Source organism: Mus caroli, chromosome 15 (assembly GCF_900094665.2).
Source record: "Mus caroli chromosome 15, CAROLI_EIJ_v1.1, whole genome shotgun sequence".
NCBI lineage: Eukaryota > Metazoa > Chordata > Mammalia > Rodentia > Muridae > Mus > Mus caroli.
Window position 1 is genome coordinate 95,043,322 of NC_034584.1, and position 12,203 is coordinate 95,055,524.

General features: G+C 51.4%; 1 protein-coding gene and 1 long non-coding RNA gene across 3 annotated transcripts in view; one reads left to right on the plus strand and one right to left on the minus strand.

Moving 5' to 3' along the window:
• The window catches only part of LOC110310155, a 79,495-nt gene that overhangs the window by 20,490 nt on the left and 46,802 nt on the right, over nt 1-12,203 (plus strand). Inside the window, exon 2 of the long non-coding RNA XR_002379814.1 lies at nt 10,722-10,811. This is a non-coding gene — a long non-coding RNA (uncharacterized LOC110310155). The remainder of the gene's footprint in view (nt 1-10,721; nt 10,812-12,203) is intronic.
• LOC110310153 (keratin, type II cytoskeletal 80) overlaps nt 145-12,203 on the minus strand; it is a 91,718-nt gene continuing 79,659 nt past the window's right edge. The window contains exons 3-9 of one of the 2 annotated variants that reach the window (XM_021182856.2): nt 11,294-11,354; nt 10,698-10,793; nt 3,997-4,161; nt 3,503-3,628; nt 2,824-3,044; nt 2,001-2,056; nt 145-1,871 (exon numbers count right to left, since the gene is read on the minus strand). In XM_021182856.2, the coding sequence (XP_021038515.1) occupies nt 1,747-1,871; nt 2,001-2,056; nt 2,824-3,044; nt 3,503-3,628; nt 3,997-4,161; nt 10,698-10,793; nt 11,294-11,354 (850 nt within the window). In that variant the 3' untranslated portion in view covers nt 145-1,746. The remainder of the gene's footprint in view (nt 1,872-2,000; nt 2,057-2,823; nt 3,045-3,502; nt 3,629-3,996; nt 4,162-10,697; nt 10,794-11,293; nt 11,355-12,203) is intronic. The other variant, XM_029470044.1, reaches the window with a different exon arrangement.

A 12,203-nucleotide genomic window follows, 5' to 3' on the forward strand; every position in this document is an offset into this window, starting at 1 on the left:
CAAGGCAGAAGAATCAAGGAAAAGGCATCCTTGGCTCTATGAGTTTGAGGCCAGCCTGGGTTACCTAAGATCCTGTCTCCAAGACACGCAAAACAAAACAAAGCAAGCCAGCAACTGACAAACAGAAACGAGTGCACAGCAGCATTATCTGTGGATGAATGTCAGTACTTTATTCACCCCTTGCCCGAGTCAGCCAGTCTAGCAGGTGGCTGGAATGAGTTCTCTAAAATCCTGATAGTATACTCAGCACTTATCATGCAGAAACAGGAAGGGAAGCAATAAGTTAAAAGCCACATAAGTTATGAAAAATAATATATGTTCTATATTTCATGTCCCACTGAGGATTGCCCCCTTGGAAATGGATTAATAGCCCGAGAGAAAGCAGCACTGAGCACCCACTTCGGGGACTCTAGGGTTAAGTGTATTGCTGGGTTCTTTTGGCCTGGAGGAGCTGGCAGCCTATCAACACTCTCTGCAGGCCTGGAGGGCCAGGGGCCTTGAGGAAACAGGGTCTGGGAGAATGAGAAGCAGGAATGGGAGGTGGGCTAGGAGAGCCAGGACATGGGTCTTGGAAATAAAGGGAGGCAGAAGGAGGCTGGTGGCATCAGAAGGCTGGCACTGCTGTGCTCCACAAACCCCAGAGGTGGGAGCCAGGGCTGGAACACACAGACACCCATGGTGGATGCAGAATGGCTCCCTTGGGTTGAGTCCTTTGAAGGCCCTTGTTGGGGACTGCCTGGATCAAATTTATGCCTACGAAACTTCCAGATCTTCCAAGGCTCAGCCTTCTTCATGGCCCACCAAAGGCAGGGGGAGTAAGCTTGGAGGAAGGGAGGGGTGGGGGTGGGGAGAACTGGCCCACTGCGTGGACTGTCTTAGGGGATAGAACAGAGGCCCTAGGAAGTGAGATTTGGGGGAGATGGGCATTTCTAGCAGGCTCTAGGGCTCTAGTGCCTGCTGTGCCAAAGACAAATGTTGAGGTTGGAGAGACCCTGGCTGGAGCCAGAGCCCAGATTTCAGGATGGTGGCACAACCCAGAATGGCAGGGAGGGGAGGCAAGGCCTGCTGTCAGACTCTTATCTCTGGCTTCTGCTCCTAGGGTGGTGGCTTGGCCAGAATAGCTTTGAAGTCAGGTATGACATCTTAGTCCCTGGAAGGAGGTACATGCAGGCATCTGGGTCACTCTGGGGCTCAGGCTTTTGTCTAACACATCAAGCCTTTCATCCCCCAATACTGTCAGGTGTCTGGGAGGCCTAGAGGCAGGGGGTCTAGGAGTTCTCAGCCCCCAGGCCCAGGAACACCATATATGAGACAAAGTCCAAGTGTATCCTTCAGCCCAATCTATGTCCTGGCTAATGGGCGAGGATGCCAGCCTCGGTTTAGAGGCAGAGGCAAGGCAAGGCTGAGGCAGAAGTCAGGGCAGGCAGTGCGCAGAAGTCAAGCACCTTGTCAGAGCTACGCGGGAAGAGGATCTTCAGAGGAGTGGAGAGGTGTCAGGCCCCAAGCTCCCCTTTGCCCGCCAGGACAAGCTGTGGCCAGGAGACTGGAGGTGGCAAATGAGACGCGGATGAGGAATGGAGCTGCCGGTTCTCTCTGACCATCCAGAGAAACCCAGTCTCAGCCAGAACCCACTTCTCCCTGTTCAGTGTCTCTCCTCCCAACCTGGAGGCTCCAGGCCACGTTCTTGAGTTTAGCTTAAGTCGGCTGCAGTGGAAGTGACTTGAGGCTCTTTCTGGGGTTGCTGTCTTACTCGGAGGCCTCTGATTCCTGGGAGAGGTATTTCTCTGACATCTCAGTGATCTTGATCACTGGGCCTCTGCGGTTCTTCTTCTTCCGGGAGGAGGTCTTGGTGAGGCCAGACTTGGAGGCAGCTACAGGGGACAAAGAGGGTGTGGAGGGAAGGGCTGGAGGATTTGAGGCAGCTTAGGTGATGCTTTTGGGGCCCCAGTCCCCCACACCCGATGTGTCCCTGTCTTGGGTCTCTGGGTGGGTAGACTTACTGGTTCTGCATCCAGATTTCACAGCACTGACCACAGTGGCAGAAGGCAGGTCCATCCTGCAGGAGGGAGATATGGTAGGGTGTGAAGGGAACCTGGGATTTTAACCCCATTAGGATTGGGGGCTGGAGTCTGCTAAGTGCAGGGCAATTCTTGGCTGTGGCTCCCAGGCCTGTGGTTGTCCTGTCCTGTGACTTTGACTAGCTGCTTTTCCTTGTCTCTGGAGTCCCTAGAAGCTAGGGAGCTGAGGAGCCACACGTACCCTGCTTTTGGTTCCTCAGACACTTGATAGTGTTAAGGGGAGAGGGGAGGAGAGTCTTGGTGTTTGAGACCCAAACATGGACTTCAGATAAACCAGGATGCTTGCACTCTGTTTGCCCCTTGCCCAGGGTCAGCTCCAGGGGCCACAGTCCCTTCTTTGCCAAGCATACACAGTGAACACAGCTGTGTACTTTTTAAAAAGGATATCCACCTTGAACTTTTAAAAAACAGTGAGTATGTGTGTGTGTGTGTGTGTGTGTGTGGTAGAGTGCACATGAAGGTCAGACTGGTGGTAATTAGTTATCTCCTTCTACCACTTGGACTCCAGGGGTAAAACTCTGGCTGGGAAACTTAGCCCCGAGCCATCTCTCTGGTCAGATTCCTATGACTTTCCTATCACAGGTGAGCCATGCTTATCATTTTCCAGCTAGGCAAACAGGCCATACAGAACTAGGTCCCAATTCCAGTAAGTGACTGAGTGAAGTTGGATCACAGCCCTGTCAGGTGGTAGGCTTTCAGGCCAGCCTTTGCCCCGCCCTCACCCCGCCCCTCTCCCCTTCCTCACCGGCTTTCTTCTCCTTCCATCAGCTTGTGGTAGGTGGCTATCTCTATGTCCAGAGCCAGCTTGGTGTTCATGAGCTCCTGATACTCGCGCAACTGCCGGGCCATGTCCTGCTTGGCCTGCTGCAGGGCATTCTCCAGCTGGGCCATCTTGTCCTTGGCATCCTGGAAGGCCAGTTCTCCTTGCTCCTCAGCCACCTTGATGTTCTCCTCCAGTTTTAGGCACTGCAGCCAGGAGGCCAAAGGGAAGGAGCAGTGAGTGGGCCAGGCCTGAGGTTGCCTCTGTCCCAGTGTATGTTTAGCTAAGCAACACTATTTCTAGGTGTGATGAGCCTTCAGGGAGCTCACTTAGACCTGGGACATTTCACAAGCTATCACAAGGAGTCTAGACCAGCACCTGAGACATAGGTCTCATTCTTCTGTATGACTGACTGGGCTTGGGCAAGGATGAGAGCCCAGGCTGTGCATGGGGGTGGGGGAGTGCTTTCTGATATCCCAGTAGCTCTGGTCACTTTACAGAGGGTGGCTCTGTACGTTTCTTTCCATTTGTCGGGTTAGAAAACAGGCCAGAGGCACGCATAGACCTACTCAGGGCCATTTTGCCAGGTCTTGTGTGTACCCTGTGTGACGGAGCATGTTTCCTGACCCAGAAGTCCCCACTGGCCCTTCAGAGGTTTTCTCACATGGCTCTTGACGGAGACGATCTGAGACCGCAGCTTCTGGATGCGCACATTGAGGTCTGCAATCTCACAGCGGCTGCTTTGGAGGCTGTTCCCGAACTCGGCTGAGCGGGCAGCTCGCTCCTCAAGCTGAAAGGAAGAGGGATGGTAAGGGCGGCCTGATGCAGCCCCCTCAGCATCCCTCTTGGCCTCATCTCTGCAGTCTATTCCCTCTCCCCCTCCAGCCCCATGTTTTCCTGGTGTTCTTCTGGCCGCTCATACCTGGCCACGCTGTGACTCCAGGAAGGCCCCATACAGCTTCCCCTCCCACGGCCCCTGGAGTCCTGGAGCCCGGGAGCCCTGCAGGAACTGCCTCTTACATTTTCTATGCTGCCTGTGGACTGGATGCTGCAACACTCCCTGCATATGTTCCCCACTACTCCTCAGAGAATCTCAGGGCCCAGAGCCACAAGGCCTCAGCCACCTCCGGTCTAGTCCTTCTTAGGTTAGTCCCCAACCTGGCTCCGTGAATATGCTTCAGCCTCCTCCAGGCTTCGAGCAGCGATGGCGTCATACTGGGCCTTCACTTCCTCCACGATGCCGCTCAGGTCGATGTGGCAGCGGCTGTCCAGGCCCAGAGTCACCGACACATCCTTCACTTGGGCTGTAAGGTCTTTCAGCTCCTGGGCAACACAGAACGGGAAGGCTCAGGACTCCTGCAGAGGACTCAAGGTCTCTCACACTCAGTCCCTTTGTACCCCCAGGAGGTAGAGACTATGCTACCTACCATCTGTGACTTCACAGGGAGTCAGGTGGCTCTTACTGCCCTCTCTGCCTCCCCATATTCTCCCTCTCAGTGAGGGCAAAGGACAGAGGTGGCTCTGACTTTCATATTCAGGCTGGGACCCCTCCCCCAGGCTGGTGGGAAAGGCTCATGCTCCTGCCTGGTGTTGAGGTTGGGGGTGGGGTGGGGCAGGCTCCTTGCTCTCTGTTGCCCTCTGCTTCCTCATTGGGTAGGGAGCCCCAAGGAGCCTGGCAGGGTCATCTTGAGCTGTGGGCCCCCACATTTGTTGATGGAACATGTAAGTTTACTGGGCCGGAAAGGGTGGATGCTAGGCAGGGTGGGGATGGAGGGTACAAAATGCTCTGGGCCCAGAAGCATCTCTGCTAGGAGAATCATTAGTCCCCAGAACCATCTGGAAGTAATAATGACTCCCTCCCCCAGGCCACACTCCAGGAGCAACAGTGTGCTCGCCACAAGTGCCCAGAGTTTATCCTTTCTTGATCATGTGGGGAGGTGGAGGCAACTGCAGGGAGTGGAGTTGCGCTGATCGCCCTCCCGTGTTCTGTTAGCATAGCTTAGCACAGAGGAGCTACGCTATCTAACTATCTCTAGTGCCAGGCCAGCTTTCCCACGGGAAACCTCAGGACTAAATAGTGAGACATGTGGGAACAGGGGTCTCTCAGGGGCTGCAATGTGTTGTCATAGGCTGGGCTGCTTCCTCTGGAGGTGCCTTGGGGGGGGGGCTCAGGCTGGGAGGAGGAACAGACTGTGTGTCATCGGAGCATGGCTGCCAGCCCTCTCCACAGACAGCTGAGTCTGCTGGCCATAGGGAGCAGGCAGGGAGCCAGCAGAGGTGGCTTTGTGTGGCTGTAGCTCAGTCTGTGGGTGTACAGCCTGGACCTCTGCCTCTTCTGGCATTCACAGATCCCTGGCCTTGTTTCAGTCACAACTTTCCAGCCGGTGCTTCTGGTTGCTGACAACCTCATTCCCAGGCAGGATCCAAACGGGAAGGGTGAACAGAAATTGGTGGGTATCGCTAGAAGTCTTCAATTGCCCATTTTATTTTTTTTCTTCCTTACAGTTTTCTTATTGAAACGCGTGCAACACACTTGTTAGTTTCTTCCCTGCTTCCTAGGACAGCTGGCACTTGGTTCTGGAGGCCTACTTAGGTCCTGATTCAGCTGGTTCACTCGTGGCCATATACCTTGACTTTCCTCACTTTTGGGGCCCTCTCCCCCTGTTCATCATTATGCCTAGAGTGCCTGTGGTGGTGCCTCTAGTTTCTGCCCCTGGCAGGGACTGGGACTTCTTACTGGTGGCTTGTGTTCTAGAGTATAGATTCAGAGACGAGGTGGGGTCAGATGGACTCTCTGGGCAATGGATGGTGCCTTTCCCATTTGCTTGTCTGCAGCCTTGACCATCAGCACTTCTTGGAAAGGAAGCTCAGGGGCTGCAAGAATTCTGGAGGCAGTTTCAGCTGGCAGGACCCCAGCCTGGGGACCAGGAGCTGTGGGGATCTTTGATTAATCTTTGGATGAATAGGATATAAATCTCTGGGTAAAGGCAGGCTGACGGCACTGACTGGAATCAGGCTGACAGTCACCACAGTCCACAACATGGCTCCCTGCAAATGGGCACCTGCTAGGACAGTTTTAGAGATGTAGTTCTGGGAATCCCCTGGTGGGCGCACAGTGGAAACCAGTGAGTGAGGGTCATGGGTATAGCCCCACACCCTTCATCTCAGGCCTGACTTGGCATATGGCCCACGAAAGTCCAGGGCCTGGCCAGGAGATGCTACAAAGGACAGGTCTTCCCTGTTGGGGCTGAGGGATGGCTGACACTGATGGCACCACCTCAGACCTTTCTGGAAAGAAGCAGGGGAGGCAGAGTGAGATAAACAGAAGCAGGAAGTGATGTTTGGAACAGCGGTGTACCTGTCCAGACACGCTGTCCCTCCGGGAAGGAGGGTATAACAATGCTTACTTGTGTGGTGAGGTGCCACCTTGGGGTGGGCCCCTGACACCCCAAGTTGGCAAGAATTGCGCCACAGTATAGTTTAGAGTTTCTCTAGGGAGCTGGAGTTGGAGGAGGCTGCTGTGCATATGTCTGTCTCACAGTGTTACGCCCTTAGGGGCACCGAGGAGACAGTGGCTCTCCCGGGGAAACCAAGTGCTGCTTGATAAAACAGCTCTCAGAGGCACTGTGTTCTAAATGTGACCCCCTTGGATTCATTAGGTGACTCTGATCAAGTTTTTTAAAATGCCCCCAAGCCTCCATTTCCCACCTGTAAAATGGGTGCCAGACAGAACTAAAAGCAGTTAATACTTTTTAAATATTTACTCCATGGAAGACATTATTCTAAGTGCTTTAGGATCTGTTAAGAAATAATGTCTGGGCTGGGAGGTGACTAAGTGCTGGGCAAGGCTAAGACCTGAGTTTGAGTCCCCAGAACCCATGTAAAGCTGGGCACCTTAGTGTGTGTCTGTAATCCTCCTGCTCCTAAAACTTTTGAGATGGGAGACAGAGACAAGAGTGTCCCTGGAAGACTGAGGGCCACCTAGACCATCATGCTATGCTTTGAATAACAAAAACACCAGGCTCAGTCAGGGTGAAGGGGGAGAACTGACACCAGAGGTTCTCATCTGATCGTCACAAGCACATACCTACAGATGCACACACATACATGCACACAGAAACACATACACGCATGCATATACTCACACACGCACAAACTCACATACACACACATGCATACACAAACTCACACATGCATGCATGCACATACTCATATATGCATGCACACACATGTACACAGGCACACATGTGAATACACATGCAGGTACTCACACAAGCACAAATGTGCATGCATGCACACATGCACACACACACTCCCAACAGCACAGTGCCTGTATTATGCTTCCTATTTTACAGATGGGGAGATAGAAGCATGGAGAGACAGAGAGAGAGAGAGAGAGAGAGAGAGAGAGAGAGAGAGAGAGAGAGAGAGAGACAGAGAGAGAAAAAGAGAGAGACATTAAAGCAACCTGTTCTAGCCAGCTCTCATAGTNTTCCTATTTTACAGATGGGGAGATAGAAGCATGGAGAGAGAGAGAGAGAGAGAGAGAGAGAGAGAGAGAGAGAGAGAGAGAGAGAGATTGAGAGAGAGATTGAGAGAGAGAGAGAGATTAAAGCAACCTGTTCTAGCCAGCTCTCATAGTTACTGAGCCAGGTTTTAAATCTGGCTGCTCTAAAAATGGACTCACTCTGTCGTTATCAAATCCATAGAGTTTTCAGGAGCATTAACTGTGAGTTAGTCTGGAGAACACTTGGCACAGTACCCAGACAATACTAAGTGATCAATACATAGTATTTAATGCCACAGTTGCTGTGATTGGCACGGGTAATAAGGCTGGGATCTAGATTGCAGGGCAGAGCAGCCTGTTCTGAACCTGTCTCCGTGCCAAAGCCATTAAGATGGTGCTGGCACCTCTGCATCCTCCCAGGAGACTGGCTGCAGGGGGCTCTCAGCTGATTTTGCCCAAATCTCCCAGAACCCAGGGCATCTGGGAATGGCAGGCACTACTGAGACTAGACACATGCAGATTCCATGCACACTGCAGAGCTGACCAGTGGGTTCTACCGAGGTGTCTGGAAATGGCCTTGTAGCTATGTGCTCCCTGGTGCTGGGGAGAGAGGAAGGGTCCCCACTTTTTTGGAATTTGATAGGATATAGGTCTATAACACAAGGCTTTTCTGATCAGACCCAAAGTTGAAACTCAAGTGTCCAGGCCTCCGAGAGCTACCCATAGTCCACTGTGTTTTCCTGTCATGAGAGGGAGCTGTAGCCTATACCTCTGTTTGCTCAGGCCTGCTCTGTCCAGGAAGGGAGCCAGTCATTATTAGTGGCTGTGGAGCACGTGGGACGTGACTCATCTGACTGAGATGAGCTACTGTGAGGGTAAAGTGTGCTTCACTTTACATTTTACACTTTTTTGAGTGTGTGTTTTGTTTCTTTTGGTTTTTGAGGCAGGTCTCACGCAACCCTCTGGCTCGGAACTCATTGTGTAGAGGCTGGGGCCTTGAACTTTCGATCCTCCTGCCTCTCTCTCCTCAGAGTTCAGATTATGTCTGACTCTGAACATTTAATAGGAGAAAGAAAAGTAAAATAGTCCACTAATATTGATTATGAGTCAAAATACTCATACTTTGGATATATTGGATATTTGGATAATATAATAACACATTAAGGGGAATATGGCATTAAAATAATTCTGTCTCCCTTTTAGGGAAGCACCCTACCAAAAAGTTATAGCCTAGCCCAACTTCTAACCCAAACATGGGTTCTAGAAAACACCTGCATGTCTTGGATTTTATTTCTGACAAGCAGCCCGGGTTTAGGGGCTCACTGGCATCTCTTTGGCAAAGGTCATTATGCACACAGAGTGGATTATAAAGCCCACATCTCGGTGCCCAGCTCACTGGCCACCTCGGTGCTCACAAAAGTAGGAGCAACCGTGTACAGCTGGCCTCCGTGGCCACCTGCTTCTCAGAGGCTTCAGCCAAACACACATGGGGTAAAATTGCCCCTCTACTGACATGTGCAGGCTGGTTCTCTGGCCATTGGTTCCTCAAACAAGATGGCGTGAGAACTACTGTTTACATTGTCTTTGGTAGTATAAGTATTTCTACAACACAGGGGAACAGGTGCCCAGGTCACATGCAAACAACGTGCCAGTTTATGTAGGAGACTTGAACATCAGGTGATTTGGGTATATGTAGGACTCTTGCATCTGACAGTCAAGGATGCTATGGAGGTTTGAATAAGAGTGGTCCTCATAGGCTCATATATTTGACTGTTTAGTTGTCAGGGAGTGGGACTATCTGAGAAGGAGTAGCAGGCGTGGCCTAGTTGGGGTAGGCGTGGCCTAGTTGGGGTAGGCGTGGCCTAGTTGGAGTAGGCATGGCCTTGTTGGAAGCCATTATGATAATGGACTAACTTCTAAAACTGTAAGCACAGTCCTAGTTAAACTCTCTCTTCTATAAGCATTTCCTTGGTCATGGCATCTCTTCTGTTGTTCTCCTCAACTTACAAATGTGGAAACTGAGGCACAGAGAGGCGACAACAGCTTGGCCAGAGTTACAGAAACTCTAAAAAAGAGGAGTCAAAACAGAGCCCAAGAGCTGTGGCTCCAAATAAAGAGCTGTGGCTCTGTCCAAATGGAGTTCACAGGCCTGGCTGTTGACAAGGGAGCCAAAAAGTCTCTCTAGGCATATCTCTAATGTTTGGTTATGGCCAGCCTCCTTCTGCCTGGGTCTCAGCTGCAGGCCCTCCACTTTGCCTTAGAGCTTTGAGTTTGCCAGGCATCGGTGAGCATAGTGGAGGACAGACCCTGAAGCATTGGCCCTGGATGCCTGCCTGGCCCACACCAAGCCAAAGAGAGCTTGGGCAGAACAATCAACCCGTAAGGTTGTGGCCTGGGCTAGAGGGCTGTGGTGGGCTATATGCCCTCCAGGGATGCTGGTGTGGTCAGCTGGGAGCTGGCCTTCTTACTGCTCCTGAGGGTGGGGGTTCTCCCCATTATGGCACAGATGACTGTGAGTTCCACAGGGGTCCTGGGATGCTGAGTCTGATGGAAGAAAGGCCCAGTCTCCCCTACCAGGCTGGGAAGCAGTGTTCAGAAGTCTGTGGGGCCAATGGAAGGACTCTGCTTGCACTGTGACTTTGTCACTGACCTTTGGTCCAACCTTGGCTTCTTTGCTATGGCACCAGCTGCTGGCAGCATTTGGCTTTGGAGCCTGCCAACCCCAGCAATGGCTCTCTCTACTTATTATACTGTAGATATTTGTTAGAGATCACGCCTGTACCCCTTAGCCATGAGACAGGTGATATGGAATGAGAGAGAGAGAGAGACAGAGAGAGAGAGAGAGAGACAGAGACAGAGACAGAGAGAGACAGAGACAGAGAGAGACAGAGACACACTCACAGAGACAGAGACAGAGAGAGACACAGAGAGAGAGAGAGAAGAGAGAAGAGAGAAAGAATGGTAGGATACCCAGGAAGGTATAGTGTTCCTGAAGAGTCAAGTCCTTGAGTTCCCCAGGCTCAGCTGAGGACCTGGGAGATAGATGGGGCTATGTTCTAGAAGCTCCTCTGTCTGCATTTGCCATATCATTTCAAAAATTAAAAATTGTGCTGAATCCCACCACGAGTCTTTCCGTCTTCGCGAGGAGTGGGAGAGGGTGAAGCTCTCTGTTCATCAGAGCCAGAAGAGCTATGGATTGGACTGCAGGGCTCAAAGGGAGCTCAGCCGAAGTAGGCTGTGTAACAAAGGGAAATGTAAGGACCATTGATACCCAGAGAGCACTTGGGAAGCTGTGATGTCATTGGCTGGAAATAGTGGCTGTTAAACAAGACCTCCCCTTGTGTTTTCTCACCTGCTCATAGACTGTTCTCATCAGCTCTAGGAAGCCCTGCAGGCCCTTCAGTTTGGTTTCCAGTTCAGTTCTTCGGAGACACTCAGCATCCAGGTCCTGGAGTTGGGAGTGGAGGTGAGAGTGGAGACTAAGAAAGCCAGGACTCGGGGCAGGAGTTGGGTAGGAGTCAGGGGAGGGGGAGGATATCCAGAGGAAGTCTGCCTTTGAGCCTGGAGAAAGGCAGCCTGCTGCTGGGCCTTTTACCTCTTGGTCCCTCAGCTCATGTGCCTGAGGGCTTTGCTTAGGTATCAAAGTAAGTGGATGATGCTGGTGACAAGGGCGGGTGTGTGTGTATGTGTGTGTGTGTATCATGATGGAGGGAGGGTCATGATGGAGGGAGGGTCATGATGGAGGGAGGGTCATGATGGAGGGAGGGTCATGATGGAGGAAGAGTCATGATAAAGGGAAGGTCATGATGGAGGGTCAGATGGAGAGAGGGTCATGATGGAGGGAGGGTCATGATGGAGGGAGAGTCATGATGGAGGGAGGGTCATGATGGAGGGAGAGTCATGATGGAGGGAGGGTCGTGATGGAAGACCCTGGGCACCGGGCGTTACCTTCTTCAGCTGGACAAAGGTAAACTCCAGGTCTGTGCGCTTGGAGATCTCGTCCTCATACCTGTGGGGAGAGATGTTCTTTAGCAATGTTGTAGAATTTGGAGTTTAGTTAACTTTCCTTGAGGGTCTAGGTCTCTGTTAGATCTTCGCGATTTGTGATGATTAGAGAAGGTGGCCATTCTGGATGTGGAGGCATATGTTCATAATTCTAGCACCTGAGAGACAGAGACAGGATTCAACAAGCTTGAGGCCAACCTGGACTGCAAGTTCTAGGCTATTCAGGGCCACATAGTGATGCCTTGTTAGGACAAAAAACAAAACAATCAAAATCAAACAAGAGAACTTGGGTCTTCCTTTGGTGGGCACAGACTCTACTGCACAGTCCTCTGGGAAGCCTTCTTGATGGTGTACCCCTTTCATGGTGGCTCTTTGCTCTACCCAACCCCCAGAATCATAAGTGCAGGTGGGCTACGCCTGTAGTCAGTCCTCTTCTAGTATTTAGCTCATTCCTCTTGTTAAACCAGAGAATCTTGAGGGGAAGAGACCAAATCCATGATTGTCCATTTAAAGCAAGCTGCATTTTGGGGTGCACCTAGGACTGGCCAGGTGTCTGTCTCACCCTGAGTCAGAATTTGAGAGCAGTCCCTGCTGGCATCTTGAAGTCCCTTTTGTATGAGGGACAAGGTGTTCACAGGGGACAATCAGTTGTTATACATTGTTCAAAAGAGGCAATGAAAGGGAAGCAACAGGGGTAAGCATACACACCGTGTGAATGGAGTGCCAAGGAGTTTACATGAGATCTAAGAAACAGGAGCTTATTTTCAATTACAAATAGAAACCTTAACTTGCAAGAAGTTAACACAGGACAAGCAGGGACTTAGCCTTAAATGTCTTAACTGCAAACAGAATC